The sequence below is a fragment of the Lepidothrix coronata genome, unplaced genomic scaffold, assembly GCF_001604755.1.
Source record: "Lepidothrix coronata isolate B3197 unplaced genomic scaffold, Lepidothrix_coronata-1.0 Scaffold168, whole genome shotgun sequence".
Classification (NCBI taxonomy): domain Eukaryota; kingdom Metazoa; phylum Chordata; class Aves; order Passeriformes; family Pipridae; genus Lepidothrix; species Lepidothrix coronata.
The window spans coordinates 708983-724376 of NW_016690348.1; the positions used below are offsets into that span (position 1 = coordinate 708983).

Below are 15394 nucleotides of genomic sequence, written 5' to 3' on the forward strand. Positions count from 1 at the left end.
GAAGGGGCCTGCTGCAAAATAACCAAGCGATTCAGCAAACTGTGGAATGAAACTCAGTGAGATAACACAGTCCTAAAGAAAAAGGCAAAAAAACCAAAAAATACAAAACACAAACATTTGAAACAATCTACTAAAACAAACTAAGTAAAATATGTGATCCAAAGGACACAGATAAAAGCTACTAGAGAAGGAGGAAAAATGTTAGCAGACAAAGACAGTGCTAAAGAAGTAAAATGGAAGTCAAGAGAGAGTCTTCAACAAAGTGGAGGAACAGAAGGAGCCCAAACCCATAGCGCAAAGCAATGTTTGCGAATGGAAAACAGCTCCTTTGAGCAGTAATAGTTACTCTCGAGTTGTAGCCTCTATTCCTCCTGAGTTCATCTTTAAGCCCTTCCAACCTATAGTGGAGCTAGTGTATGGACAAAAACAAGAGATTTATAATGAACAGAGCAGCTGAGATTTGCAGATCAAATCTTCTAATATAAAAAACGTGTTGACAAAGTTTTGCTCTACAATGTCCAAATGACAATGGCAACAAAAGACAGCTGGCTTCACATACAGCCTCTTACAGGTCATTTTTTTAATTCTGTGCACACAGAGGACTTTATATTTACTTTTTGATTTCTTACACCCAGCCTACAGTTTCCACATTATCACTCACCTGATGGGCAACATATGCAGTATGAGAAATAATTTGCTTCCCACAAATTTTAAAAGCAGCTGTGGAAGAGGAATCCATGATAATAAAATAAAAGGCTTGATCAGCTAGACTTGATCGTTTCCCAACCTATGCTCACAGCTGCAGAATACAAACCATGTTTTAACATAACTGACATCAAAATTAGTCATTACATAATACTTCTGTTTAATATGAGTTGCACATTCTTATCCTAAATGTTATTTTTAATCAAAACTCCAGTAAAATGATTTTGAATAAAACCCACCAGTTTCCTAACACATACAGTTTTAGCAGCAATGGAGCTTTGTATAAATGGGGTTGTGTGCTTTAATAAGTGCCTTTTATCATATTCATTATTTGTATGTTTTACTACTTTGCTATTTGTGACATTTACAAAAAATCTGTATTCTTTTCACAGCTACTGTTAAGTGAAGAATCCATATTATATTACATATAGTACCATGACTAACTGGGGAGAGTTATCAGTAGTAGTATTTACTATAATTCTTCTCATTCACAGGCAGTTACAGAAATAACAACCTATGGCTGTCTTTCCTTTCACAGGGAAAGTATAGATTTATTGTTTGTCCACTCTACAGTCTCTTTGCTCACAATCTATCTTGGCAGAAGATACACTGGGCTACCAGCCAGTACCATTTTCCTGCGTAGTTCAGACAGAATGTAATCAAACCCAAAGCATTCAGTTCACATTACTCTGTTTTTTAAGCAAACTGGATTTATGTTCTTGAAGATAAAACTTCATCATGCGGAATGCAGAGTAAGCTTTCTCCCATAGGCTGAAGTAATAAACAGAATGTGAAATAAAGTACTCAAAAATAAATTAAGGGAATGGCAAAACAAAGAGTTCTGCTGACAGCTTCTATCTATCAGTCATGATTGATCTGAAAAATGAAGTCAATGACTATACTAAATTGGATTCATTTAAATTTACGTGATATGTTTTGCTGCAAATAAAAATCTGTCCACAAAAAAATTTCTTACAAGTAAAATAGAAAAAGACACAAAGAAAATTTCATGCTACAAGTGAAAAATTAATGTGAAAAAAATGAAAAAAGAGAACTGAGAAACCCTTTAACACTTTACTGTTAGGAATTGTTAGAGAAATTACTTACCTTTTTAAAGTCATAACAAGATTAGCACAGAGTATTAAGTCAGCTCTTCATTATGGGAGGTACAATTAAAAGCCATCGGTTATAATAAAACAAATTGCTACACGAAGATGAAGATTTTCCAGCCCAATATGAAAAGCTAACTCTTATGGGAGTACATTTCAACTCAATATTACAACATGAAGAACGTTTTGGAACAAAGACATCAAAACATGATTTATCACCAACAGAAAGAGCCCGTTTCTCAGGAACACAGAGCCTGTAGGAGGCTGACCCATAACCTTTAGCATTTATGGGAAAGCACATTGCTCCACTTTGAGGAAAGCATGCAGAATGTGGAACCACCAGCAGAAACCCAAATCTACACAGAGGACTCAGGTACAGCAAAGGGAATGAGTTCGCCAAGCTGTAATGAAGGAAGCAGGGAATGCAAAGCACAGCAGTCGCTAACAATTTAAGAACTATATTCCTCTCAGTGTCTCATGAACACCAGGCAGGCCTGTTTATGAGGTACTGCACCTACTACACTTACTGCTGGTGAGAATGTGCATAACTCATACAACCTTTTCTTGAAACTTCAGCAGCTTTATGAAGACAACTTATTCTCTATGATGTGGGAAAGTATGCTGCTGCTGGTTTTTTCTCTGCATGTGCTTTATTACTAATTACATAAGCTGAGTTCTGTACAATATACAGTGGCACATGCCACCATGAATGGTCTCTGAAATATCTGCCTGCTTTAAACAGATTTCAAATCACATGTGATCTGATTTATAGCTGTAGGGTTTGCACAGTATCTTTTGTCTAAAATACCTTTTATCCTCTAACAGTGCAACATACATTATTCAGTGCCTTTAAATAAACACATAAGAGAAAACTAAACCATGAACCAATAGCTCAAACTGGCAATAAAACAATACCTTAAAAATGGATTTTGGCCTGTTATTCTAACTAGGACCACATTAAAAAAATGCAATGAAATACATTGGTTGGTTTAATTAAAAGAATGTTTTAAATCTAATCTGAAGAACAGAGAGAACTGATTTAATTGAATTAATAGGGAATATATTAATGAAGTTATTAAAAAAACGTTCACAGGAATGGCTTGAGTTGGAAGGGACCTTAAAGATGATCCAGTTGCAGAAAAAAAAAAAAGTATCTGGAATTGCATACTTCAGAAAATGTTCAGTATGGTATTTAAGGATTAAATAATCCTATTACAACATGCCATCTTCCTATTTCAGAAATGCATTCTTATTCAAACAGCACTTTTACACTGAGCTCATGAACACACGAGGTCTTAAGAGAATATTTTATGGCCATCTGAATTAGGACTAAAGTCAGTTCAATACAACAGAATAAATTTTTCTTGTTATACTGAGACCACCTCTGAAAGGGAAAGAAAAGTGAGCACAAGGAATTTGATAGCACCAGACATTACTCATTAATATAATTTTTAAAACAAACAGCAGTGATGGTGGAATTCACCTCACCAAAATTTAAATATGACTAATGTAGTATTCCACACAGGGAATCACTCATTTGGAGTCAGCTCTTTTGGGAAGAAAAAAGTAAAAAATCATTTGAAGCCAAAATCATTTTAGGAGTAGATTTTTACCACTTCTTAATTGTTATGTTTATTAAGTGTTACTGGACACCGAACAAAAGTAATTTTCAAATTTTGAATATGTCGTTACGTCTTCATCCATATATTACTGAGTTCTCTTTTCAGTTTTTCTCTAGTCACCCACACTTTACATACAGATTTTTTAAATTTTGATAATTGTTTCCCAGTAGACTATGAACGCATATATGGAGTTTTATGGTCAGATTATGATTAATCCTAACTACCGTTCAAACAGGATGATGGAAGTGATTGATGAATACACTGCAGAAACATGAGGCCTTAATTGGTTCCTTTTACAGGAGCAGTATAAAAGAAAGATATTATTCAATATTTGGAACAATATGGAATGAAATGGCAAAGGGCAGTTTTCTGGGATTAGTCATCTCTCAATGGAAACTGACTTTGTCCTGGAGAGGCAAAATCAAAACATTTATTACTAGAAGAGGATCCAAATAAAATCTTACACACCAACTAAAATCGCAAGCTGAACACCTCATTGAATGAGAAAACAGGAAGATCTATGATACACACAGCGAAAAAAGGAGACAAAATAGCAAACTGCTGGTCAGTAAGCTAATGGGAAAGCAAACTGGCTCCTATAAACTGATAGTATAGGCTTAATAGTGGAGAATAAAAGGAGGCAAAGAGGGATTTATTTTCTTCAGAGTAATTTTAATGAAATGATTACATTTATATGAGAAAAAAAATGAGCTGAATTTTGTGTTCCTCAGAGTGTGGGACAGCATACAGACATGCCATATGAATAACACTGGAAAGACGGCACATTTCTGTGATATTTTAGGGGCTATTCACAGCTTATTCAATATCATAGTCTTTTTGTTCAGAGAAGTTGCATTAATTAAAATACTCAAATATGAAGAGGTTGTGCACCTTGTATAAGCTAAAGCCTATATTAAATCAAGCCATAAGCTTGACTTAATTTTTGCCAAATTTGTGCACAAACTCCAACTGGTGCTATGAAAATTCAAGTGGGATTTGTAAGACACAAGAAATCTCTAGGAACACTGCACTCAGAAAAATCAGAAGTTCTGCTCCTTGCATTATTAGGTATGAATAAGATCTTTAATTTGTTTGAATGAAAATCTTCAGCATTCCCCAAATGCCTCAGAAATATTCTCCAGTTTGAGAAGTAGATAATGTAAATAAAGGCAAAGAGAATAAGTTGTATTTCCTAAGAGATACAAGGGAAAGAATTCCCGTTGTCCTTGTTGTTTGCCATAGAAAGGGTTTGACTGACAAACCATTTAGCCTTAAAAGTATGCATTAGATGCCTGACTTACAGTCCTGGTCAGCATTAAGACTTTTTAAACTTTTTTAAAAAGACTTTTTTGTCCATTCCATATTAACCAGCCTTTTAAGCTACTGTCAATCAAATGTCAATCAGATACATAAGAGATGGATAGAAATTCTTGTCTTCAAGCACACCATAAATTACTCTCTAACCCTTCATATATACTAATAAGGTTGACATTTTAAAAAGCTTCATTTGTATTACAAGTATTTTGCTTTTCAATGAAATTTCAACTAGTTTCACATTTGTATTTCTTCACCCAGCAACAGCCAATTTCAATGAAGCATTAAAACAATGAAATATCCATACTACTGCAAAAAAATGGAAACTTGAATTGCATGACCCTCTAAATAAAATTTTAAAATAAATTCTTCATTCAAATACAGTCAAGGAAAATTGGTAAGTTTAAGTGAAACAGCTTTTAGGACAGATCAATGTCATGTGTGCAACTCTTATTTTTACTTTGACAGGTAAGTATTGTGATTTCATCATAATCATTTTCAGCAGGGCTTCTCATAAGACAAGATAAGGCTATTTCATTTTAATCTCCCTGCTCAAAGAGTAATTTCATGTTTTACTTACTAAATGTTATCCAAACCATCTTGTATATGGGGAATAATTTAGTTCTTTACAGATTCCTCTGCTGTGCTTGGTTCTACAACATGAAAGGAATTTATTTTTACAAAATCTTTGTGAAGCAGAGGCATGACTTGATTTTACAAATGGGAAACTGAGACCCAGAGACATCTAGACTAAATTTAACTTGACATGCCTACAAGACAATCCAGTTGGATTACAGATATTTGATCATCACCTGCCATTTATTTCAACTACATTTGGAGTGCTCAGCATAGAATTATAGAATTGTTTGCATTGGAAGAGACCTTAAAGATCATCTAGTTCCAACCTCCCTGCCATGGGCAGAGAGTCTTCCACTAGACCATGTTGCTCAAGCACCATCCAGCCTGGCCGTGAATACTTCCAGGGATGGGGAGCCCACAACTTCTCTGGGAAACCTGTTTCAGTGCCTGACCACCCTCACAGTAGTTTCTTCCTGACATCTAATCTAAACCTACCCTCTTTCAGCTTAAAGCCATTCATCCTTATCCTATTACTACTAGCCCATGTAAAATGTTCCTCTCTAGCCTTCCTGTAGCTCCCTTTAGGTACTGGAAGGCTGCAGTGAGGTCTCCTTGGAGCCTCCTCCAGGCTGAACAACCCCAACTCTCTCAGCCTGTCTTCACAGGAGAGGTGCTCCGGGCCTCTGATCATCTCATGGCCCTCCTCTGGATTCTCTCCAGCAGGTCCATGTCCTTCCTGTGCTCAGGACTCCAGACCAGGCCACAGTAGTCCAGGTGGGGTCTCCCTAGAGCAGAGGAGAGGGACAGAATCTTCTCCCTTGACCTGCTGTCCACACTGCTTTTGATGCAGCTCAGGATACATTTGGCTTTCTGGGCTGTGAGCGCACATTGCTGGCTGTGGTGTGACATGAACATTATATAATATATAACTCAAAAATGACACACAGAAAATGAGTACCCCTGAAAATGGTGCAAGACGTTTTTCCAGCATGAAAAGTGAAGTCAGCACTAATAAGGAGAGAAAATGTGGTATAAGCTTCCTTGGTACCCATTCAGGCCTTCCTGCTACAGCACTGCGCTTTCTGTTCCAGCACCATTCAACCCAGCTGGAAAACACAATTCCCTCCTGGGAAACAAAATTCAGTTCTCTTAATATCTAGTCATTGTCAATATCTGAATAAACGTTGATGGGGAAGAGGCAAGAGGCCAGTTTGGAAACTTTAGCATTACTGTTTTTGCTCGTATCTGCTCCTAGGCCTGCGGGCCTCCATCCCTTTAATGCAAGGTCTGTGGAGTGAAAACCATCTCTCCACTGATGTTTGAAGGAGTCTGACTCAAACTTGTAACTGCTAACAAAGTCCACAACCAATATTTCATGCTTACAGTCTTATCTTCCAGGAAGTTGACCAAACAGGTAACATTACTTGCATTTCTGTGTGAAAGGATTATGAACACACACAAACGGGAACAAAAAAATCAAAGACTCTGTGGCTTCAAAAACCACCAATCAAGTGAACAGTTCACCTTCAGGCCCAAAAAGCCAATAAAAGGCCATCACTCAATTTCTTACATTTTTAAATCATCTTTAATTTTCACCTTTTTCTGCTGGTGTTTACTAGCAGTTTTGGTTGGAGATTTTTATAGTTATTCTAAAGCAAATAGCTGGACTACTTTTTAAACTATATGAGCAGGAACAAAACATGTTTCCCCATGTGGTACGATCATAATTTCTGCACTAGTGTAACTCCAAAGCAGTTATTTTAGTTAAGCTTAATATTTTTATTTGAGCTGGGAGAACCAAATTTGAAAGGCTTCAAGTACAAGAGCTAATACTAGTAAACACAGGGAACAATAATCTTATATATGGTGTATATTATAGTCACTGATATATATAATATTCAGCCAAAATCTCAGACTTTCAAAAATGAATAAAGCTCTTTTAAGTTAAGCTTCAAACAAGTGTACAGGTGTACTTGAAGCCCTTCAAATTTGATGCTCCTAGCTCAAGTAAAAATATTGAGCTTAACTGAAATAAAGAAGTTGTTTCCATGTTACAAAATTACATTTAAAAACTGGAAAAAAAGGAAGATAACATAGGGAGCAGTGATGGGAACCCACTGACATTTGAGCTATGCATTACTGATACTGACACTGCTGTGTATATCTGATTTCCATGTATTAAAACAGACACTGTGCAATGGAGATACATGTAAATTAGATCACATGTATGGCATTTCATATCAGTGATTACTTCAAAAGCCGTAACAGTAGCGTAATAAAAGCTTTGCTCTACTTTGATTCATTGCTATTTCAGAATCTAGACTAATTTTTCCACAGATTCTATTACTGAAGCTGACTGAAGAGTTAGATTGCTTTGGGAGCTGAACCTAGTGTTATTAAGTGTTATTACTAGTGTAATAGTATGCAAAATAATGTCTGGCTTTTCAAACAAGCTGATTTAAGTAGTAAACAAGTAAATTCTAAACACTATATGCTGGTAAACAGCTTAATACTGGATTTTAAAAGAAAACAGTGGTTGTCTAGAAAAGAAATCTCACAGTTATATCTAATCAAGTCAATTTTATTGCCATACAGTCAAAAAAATGGTACAGCACAAGAAAATGGAAAAAACTCCTCTGCTTAAATGGATGTGTCTTTAGTGAAATAATGACAAGACTGACTTTGGAAAATGCGAAGGAGTCTAAGCTATAATCAGTCAAAAGGAAAATGACATTCATAGCTCTCTAGCTTGATCTAATTTGTTTCATAAAGGACTGCACATCTCTAGCAGGGTGAAATGTCTCCCTATTTTGTGGTACAAGAAGAAAGGGGAAGAATTTATTAAAAACTGAAACATAAAGATTTGTCTTGAAAAAAAAAGTAAGGAACTTTAAAGTTCCAAATGGGGAAGGATGGAAATTATTTCTGAATTACTTGGGTTTTAGAATATAGAAATGTATATTACATTATCTGGAAAATAGTTGTGATTTTATCATTCAACTTCTTATTAACATTTTGTAAGGTATACTATATAAAATAGTTTAACCTAGAGCACTTAAAAATCTTCATGTGGTCTCTGAATGGTCTTCTGAAGTCAACTACCTGCTGCAGGAAACAGTATTGACTCTTGTTTTCTGAATACTGCTACTTAATTCCCTGTACTGGTTACCCTGTATAATTAGGTAAGACAATACAGGTCTCTGTTGTTTTATTAACAATGCTAAGTATACAACCAAATCGATAAGTATGCAGCCAATATATATTCCAAAACTATTTGTATGGAAATAATTATATTTTGTGGGAGAGAAAAGTTATATTTTGCAGATCTTTCACAATAAAAGGCATCATGTTCTAACCACTCAATGAGGCTAAATAAAACATATGACAAGCTACAGACCTGAATGTCTTCCTCTTTGAAAAAAATTGTTTAGAAAGTAGGAATAGCACTGCATTAAACATTTTGTTGCCACTGTCCTTCCAACAAGCAGATCAACAGGTTTCCTTCATTACGCTTTTAGCCAAACACAAAGCGCATGCAAAAGCCAGAGGACAGGGAGAGAGAGGGAGACAGAGGGGGAAAGAAACTGATGTTGGTAACAGAAAGTCTGAGACACAAATGAGAATAAAAAATGGGGCCATTGCATAACACTACCTAAGTGTAATTTTATACATTAGGACACTACGGACCTTCACTGGACAATCTATTCAATTTACATTGTGTGTGACATTTTTAAGACACAAGCTGATGTCAGAGTACTTCTAAAAATGTAAGTGAAGCCAATTTGATGGAATAATTTCTTAAGTGAACTACTGCTAATTAAAAATAAATTACTATGTTTTGTGACAAGTGGTTAATAAGCAAATTACAGATATATTATACATATACTATACTTCACAACTGCTAAGTCATTATTAGTTCTAATTAATAATTTTAGTCTTAGACAATCATTTAAGCAGCCCTGCTAACATTCACAAAAATTACAGGCATTAAGCTAACCGGTTTTCATCGAAGGTGAAAACCTTTATTGGATGCTGTGAAATTTAAAGATAATATGAACATATATTTTATCATTATGGCATTTTAGAGTATTAAAGCTTTAATTCTCTTGTCACAAGGAAATCACTACTTAAAGAAACTCACTTAAATTTCACTGAATTGAACCAAAGACAACATCTGATTCTAGACAAGTGGAATTGCTAAGGTGCTGACTGGAGCTAAATAGGTATATAATACTACTATCCTATAATACCTGGAGCTCAACAAACTAGGAAAACCTTTCTGTACCTAAAAGCAAGCATAAGTTTCTAAAATCTTTCTGCCCATTCCTCTCAAATAGGCATCAGTTGACCACATCTACAGTTTCATCCATGCAACTGGTGACAATAAAAAGGAACAGGTGAAAAGCTTTTTCTAGTTTTGGCCTCAGATGCAAAATAGCCTCTACAAGAACATTTTCTATGAAAAAACATAGGCAGCAAAATCTGCCTTAAATTCTTCACAATGCAGAATACGTTTCTCTTCTGCTGTAAGATCTTCTACTTCTTTAATCAAAGACCTCCTATGTGACAGTAAATCCTCGATAGTACACTCACTTTCTTTTTTGGCAATCTGAGCTGTACCAGTGCCAATTAATCCAATTCCAGAGCTTTTCTTAACAATGAAAATTGCGAGGAAATTTTTTATGATGAATCTAATACATCTATTTCCTAAAAACAGAATTCAGAAACCATTTATATGAGGTTCTCCCTTTTATCTTTTGTTGTACCTTTCTCAGAAGGCACATTCAGCTGAATTCCCACAGCACTGATTCCATTTCTCTCATCATTGTGTTCCTGATATCATCTAAAGGTCCAAAGCTATTTGGTGATGACTTGGGCAAAGAAAAGTAAGAACCTCCAAACCTGGTGCTTTAAGAATTAGCTTAAGAAAAATATTTTCTTGGAATAAGAACCACAGAAATAGGTGTGGACATAAGAAACAACCTTGAGATCCTATAAAAAATGTGGTCCTTTTTTCCCTCCTGCATATGAGACATTATACAATACAATATTACTCATTTTCTTCCCCTGATCAAAACTGCTGGCAGGCTTTCGGACTTGATTTAACAATACTTCAGTTTGGGAGATTTCCTATCATGTCATTTAGAGGCCAAGATGTTGTTTACTCATAGCAACCTTTCCCATTTTCCAAAATAATAGCAGATGACATTGAGCATTGCTTGATATGGATCCTGACATTAAGTTGTATTTCCAAATGAAAAGTCTCTCACAAAGATAGAAGTGAGACTACAAATCCTTTACAGACCCCAGAGAACCTCCAATCCCTTCTTGCCTCTTCAAATAGCTACAACTGCTACAGAGACCTTAAATTTCAATTTATTTGTTCCTTTGGATCTGACACTGGCTCGAATGGTCTATTCAAAAATACACAGGGTGCTACCCTGCCACCAGAGAATAATGCATCTGTATTTTTTTTACACCTTCAGTTTGCAGTTTAAAACAGGACTGTTTAGGTCTTGCACTGTGTCTTCCAAGAGCATGAAATTCTGATTTCTGATTAGCTAGAAACTGTATCAGAAGATGCCTGCATTTTAGATAGGAAGACCTTGCCCTTGGACAGAGTATAAAGGATGAATTGCTTTCAGTCTTGCAGTGGCATCTTGATACTTCAGCTAGCAGAGTCTTTTCTACAAATTGCAAATAAGTGATAGCTTCGGAGAAGGTAAAAAAGTTTTTGGAATCTGATCAAGCAGGAGACCCATACATATTGACTAGTCACCAGCTGCAATACCTTGGTATGTATTTCTTTCAAAGACAGTGATCCCTCCATAAAGTGGAGGGAAGGACAAATGACTGAAGTTGCAGGCAAAGCATGAAGAGTCCAGTTTCCCTTTAAGTGACTTATTGATTCATAATCTCTAAGAGCATGTTCACTATTTTTGCTGATGGTGATCCACTGCTTTTTCTTAATTTCATACAGATATTCCGAAGAACGGAGTGAGGATGGCTTCTGTCTTGCATCTGTAAGCACTAAACTTAATTTCTTGCCCCTGTATTAGCTCAGAAAAAAGTGTCTTTGTATGCACATGAATATAGTATAATTTATTTATTCTGTATTGGTGTTTTGATGATAATGATAAAAACAATGAGGCTTTCATACAATACAGTAATGAGTTACAATAACTGCAGAATACGTATCAGGTGCTTTTAAGAACAAATACTTGATTATTTTTAGAATTACTTGTCTTCTGGCGCAGCCAGACAATAACTATTGATCCATTACAGAAAAACTGGTAAGCATCTTTCTTTTTAAGAACTGTTCTATTATATCTTTTGCCTATTCATAGACTGAAACTAGGAAAAAACCTTCTATTACTAAGGATAAGGAAGTGCTAGAAATGATTGCTTGAGAAGCTGAAGATTTTGAGAACAAATTACACATCAGCAAGGTACTGGTTACACACAGATCTTTCTGTTTAGGGACAAGCTGATCAAGTAGGTGAGCTCTTTATGCTTGCATTTTGTATAATTTTCATGAATTCAGATCAGGTCTAGAACTTGGCCCACAGTGTGAGATAGAGCGAACTGTTAACTTTTTATAAGATCTTGCCAACTTTAAGGGACTATTTTAAAATACAGAATAAATAACTATATCTGCTCAAGACTGATTCAGTACAGCAGAAAACCTCAAGTCCATCTTTTTTATACTCTTCCATTTATCAATTATAATAATATGCTGAAGCCTAATCTTTACATAGCAGGTAATGGTGTTAATTTGACAGTATTTTATAAACTCTGTTTCTATCCCATGATATTGTGAATTCTAGTTTATCTTAACATACTTCTTTTTCCCCCCATTCTAATTCCAGTTGAAAGTATTTTTATTTTCAAGTCCTGTTAAGATGGTACTATACCTCATTGTAGAAGATGATCATGAAGCTGATACAGAAGTATTTAAAATGGTTTATGCATTTTGGCAGGCCGTGACCCAAGCCAGAGCTTTGTGAATTAATAATGAACTTCAGATATAATGAACATACCTATATCTAGACAGGTAATTAGTAATTATAACTTTACAGAGTCTTTCCAGTTTCACTATCTGAAAAGAGGTCAGACTAACTGGTGCAGCATTTGGCATTTTCTTATTTTTATTTTAATGTAAGAGATAACTAAGTATGCTTTATCACACAGTTTCAGCTCATGTGCTATGTAGCAGATGCCTAGCTAGACTATACATCATGGTGGCCCCAGACTGGTACAGTGATTTTAAAACCACGCTGAACATGGTTGCAGATTGCTCATGCAAAATCTGCCCCCCAAGCTGATTTTTCCCCACTTGTGCACAGTGCAATGCAAAAAAAAAAAAGAATAAGAGTAAATGAAATCAAAAAAGTGTGATGGGTGAGCAGGTCGACTGTGTGAGAGAACACGTGCAAAGTATACCTCAGAAACACTATAGGTGGATGAGCACGAAGGGAGTCGAGCCTGGTTGTGCAGTGGGGAAAAGAAAACATTGTTAAAAAAGAAATGGTGGCACAGTAAGGGTCTCAGAAAGTTTTCTGTATAGGTGGTTCCAGCACTGAGATAGTAACAGGGGGTTCATAAAGTTTCCATGACCAGCTGTTTCATAGACTCCAAATTTATGCCTTTTAAGGTGGAAGCTTCTTGAAAGAAAAAAAAAGTGTTGTATTTGAAAAATAATTAAAACTAATGATGAATCTGAAGACAATTATCAATCCTTCCTCCTCTAAATAACTGACAACACTATCCTTAGGAGAATAAGGTATTCCAGGATGAAACTTTACTAATCTCTTTCATTTAAAACTATTAGTTTTATTCTAACTCTGCAAAGGCTATAATGTGAAAACCCATTAGAGGTCCTGTATATCTTTATGTGTTGACATACTCAGAACCAGCATTTTAACAGTGGAGGTTCTTCTTCAATCTCACGGCCCCAAAAACCAGAATAACTTGCAAAGTTCAATGACTAGTGGACAAATATAGGTTGGTAGAAAACTGCAGATTATGCCTCTACTCAACATAAAGTCTGTGATTCTTGAGGGACTCTGTCCACTGTCAGAAGCTTGCAGTTAATTGGTAACACTAGTTTTACTAATTGCTTAAGACACATTTTGTTTATATGGGATAGCCAATACTCTAAACTATTAATCACGCAGACATAAATCAAGTATTAAAAAAGGACTCTCCAGTAGTTTATAGGAAAATCCTTTCTTTGGGTGAGAATATTTCATGTTTCACTGTCTGTGAAGAATGAGTAAAAGCAGCCTAATAAATGAAAATTAAAAAGACATGGTTTTTATAAATGCCCTAAAAATCTCCTCTTGATTTTTTTTCTAGGGGGGAAATATTAATTATGAGAAGCCTTAGCAAAACTTCCTTAGACTTAAAAAACTGTACAGCAGTTTAGATATATTTGTGGTAAAGAAGAATACAGCAAGAATTTCCACATAAGTTATTAGTGACCACTTGCTGACTTAGGTATATAATGGACTGAGTAGAGAACATGGTATTCATAAGAAGTCTTTGAAGAATATTCTTCAGTCTCAAATGTGTATTCCATATTTTTTCATTGAAATATAAAATATCACTTCTACAGTCACATTGGTCTGTGTTAAATTATGTCTCCATTATATGTTTCTATACAATTGATTTTTCCTCCTTGAAAAGTTTTTAATACCCTGAAAATATTTTTGTTCCTTTCTTGCATTGTGTATTCATTTGCTCTTCCAGATAACACTACCAAGAAAATTTGAATCACTTCACATCATCTTAAATATTCACATCCTCAGCACGTTCTTCAACTGATGAAATGTTTTTTTATGTTGAGATGATTTGCAGAAGGATTAAGACAAAACCAGAAAATTCCTTCAGACAAATATCAAGAGCAAATCCCACAGTTTTAAGAAATCAATTATTATTCTTAAACAGTCTATTTTATAATTAAAGAAAAAAAGAAAAAAGAGAGATCCTCTTCTGACAGAGCAAAAACTGTTCCTAGAAACATTGCTTTTGAAATCTTTCTAAGAAAGACAGGTGTGCTTTTGCTCAGAACAGGGGTGTGGCTATTCACCCAAGGCTTTCGGATGAGTTTCTAATTAAGATTCTCATAAATAATGTCCAGCCATTGTTCCCATGGTTTGTCTTCCAACAGCATGGAAAAAAACATTAGCTTGGGCTTTGCAGGTGAGAATCCAAAGTATGCAGTAATAGCAAGAAGCATCACAAGATCAGTTTTTAAAGTCTGAGCAACTAGATTAACAAAAACAACAATGGTGAGGAAGTTTGGAACCATACTCCATAAAGATCTCACTCTGTCTACTCCTCACACCAATTCACAAGGGGTATGGTAGACACTTGTGTACTTTAATCTTCTCTTAGACAACTACTACAAGTAGAATACTATTACTTTCCTTGTCAAAGTATCCTGTAATCTAATTATCCATATTTTCATTAATAATGAAACCATTTAACTTCATTTTTATTCCAATTAGAATTTAATAACTGCAAGTAATGTTATATTTTCTTTTTCATAGTTCTAATTCTATAGAAGCAATGATAATATTCCCTTCAGCAAGATACCAGTATATTTTATTTCTTCCTATGCTAAAAAACATACACACACAATTTTCCTTAATCTCCTAATCTTACTTCAAAATTAATTTTTTTTTATGTATAGTCTCTCAATGTACTTATTTAATTTTCTCATAATGATTAAATCAAAGATATACTGAAGTGTTCTAGTCTCAAAATGACCTAATGTTCTTGAGGAAAGGATTATGCTCACAGCACACTCCTGCCATGGGGATTGTTGTGTGTTTTATCTTCAACTGGATCACACAATGTGACTGTTTAATCTCCTGCACACTTAAAATTTCCTGATCATTTCTATATGTTGCTTTCTTGCTAACTAGTTTCCATTTTTAGCATCTGCCCAATTCCAGGATTTTGTAAGCTTCTGTGCTATTAAAATTAAATGTTAGTCCTTTTCCAAGTTCCTTGGATGTTTCTGCAATCTATCACCAACTCTACTTAAAATTTGTTGTC

General features: G+C 35.1%; 1 protein-coding gene across 8 annotated transcripts in view; it reads right to left on the reverse strand.

Moving 5' to 3' along the window:
- GPHN (gephyrin) overlaps window positions 1-15394 on the reverse strand; it is a 288205-nt gene that overhangs the window by 55506 nt on the left and 217305 nt on the right. For 4 of the 8 annotated variants that reach the window (XM_017829762.1, XM_017829765.1, XM_017829759.1 and 1 more), the window contains one exon: window positions 12773-12814. The exons of 2 other annotated variants lie outside the window; for them this stretch is intronic. In XM_017829762.1, the coding sequence (XP_017685251.1) occupies window positions 12773-12814 (42 nt within the window). Of the gene's footprint in view, window positions 1-346; window positions 410-12772; window positions 12815-15394 lie in introns of all 8 variants that reach the window. 2 more of the 8 variants (XM_017829761.1, XM_017829757.1) reach the window with 1 other exon arrangement.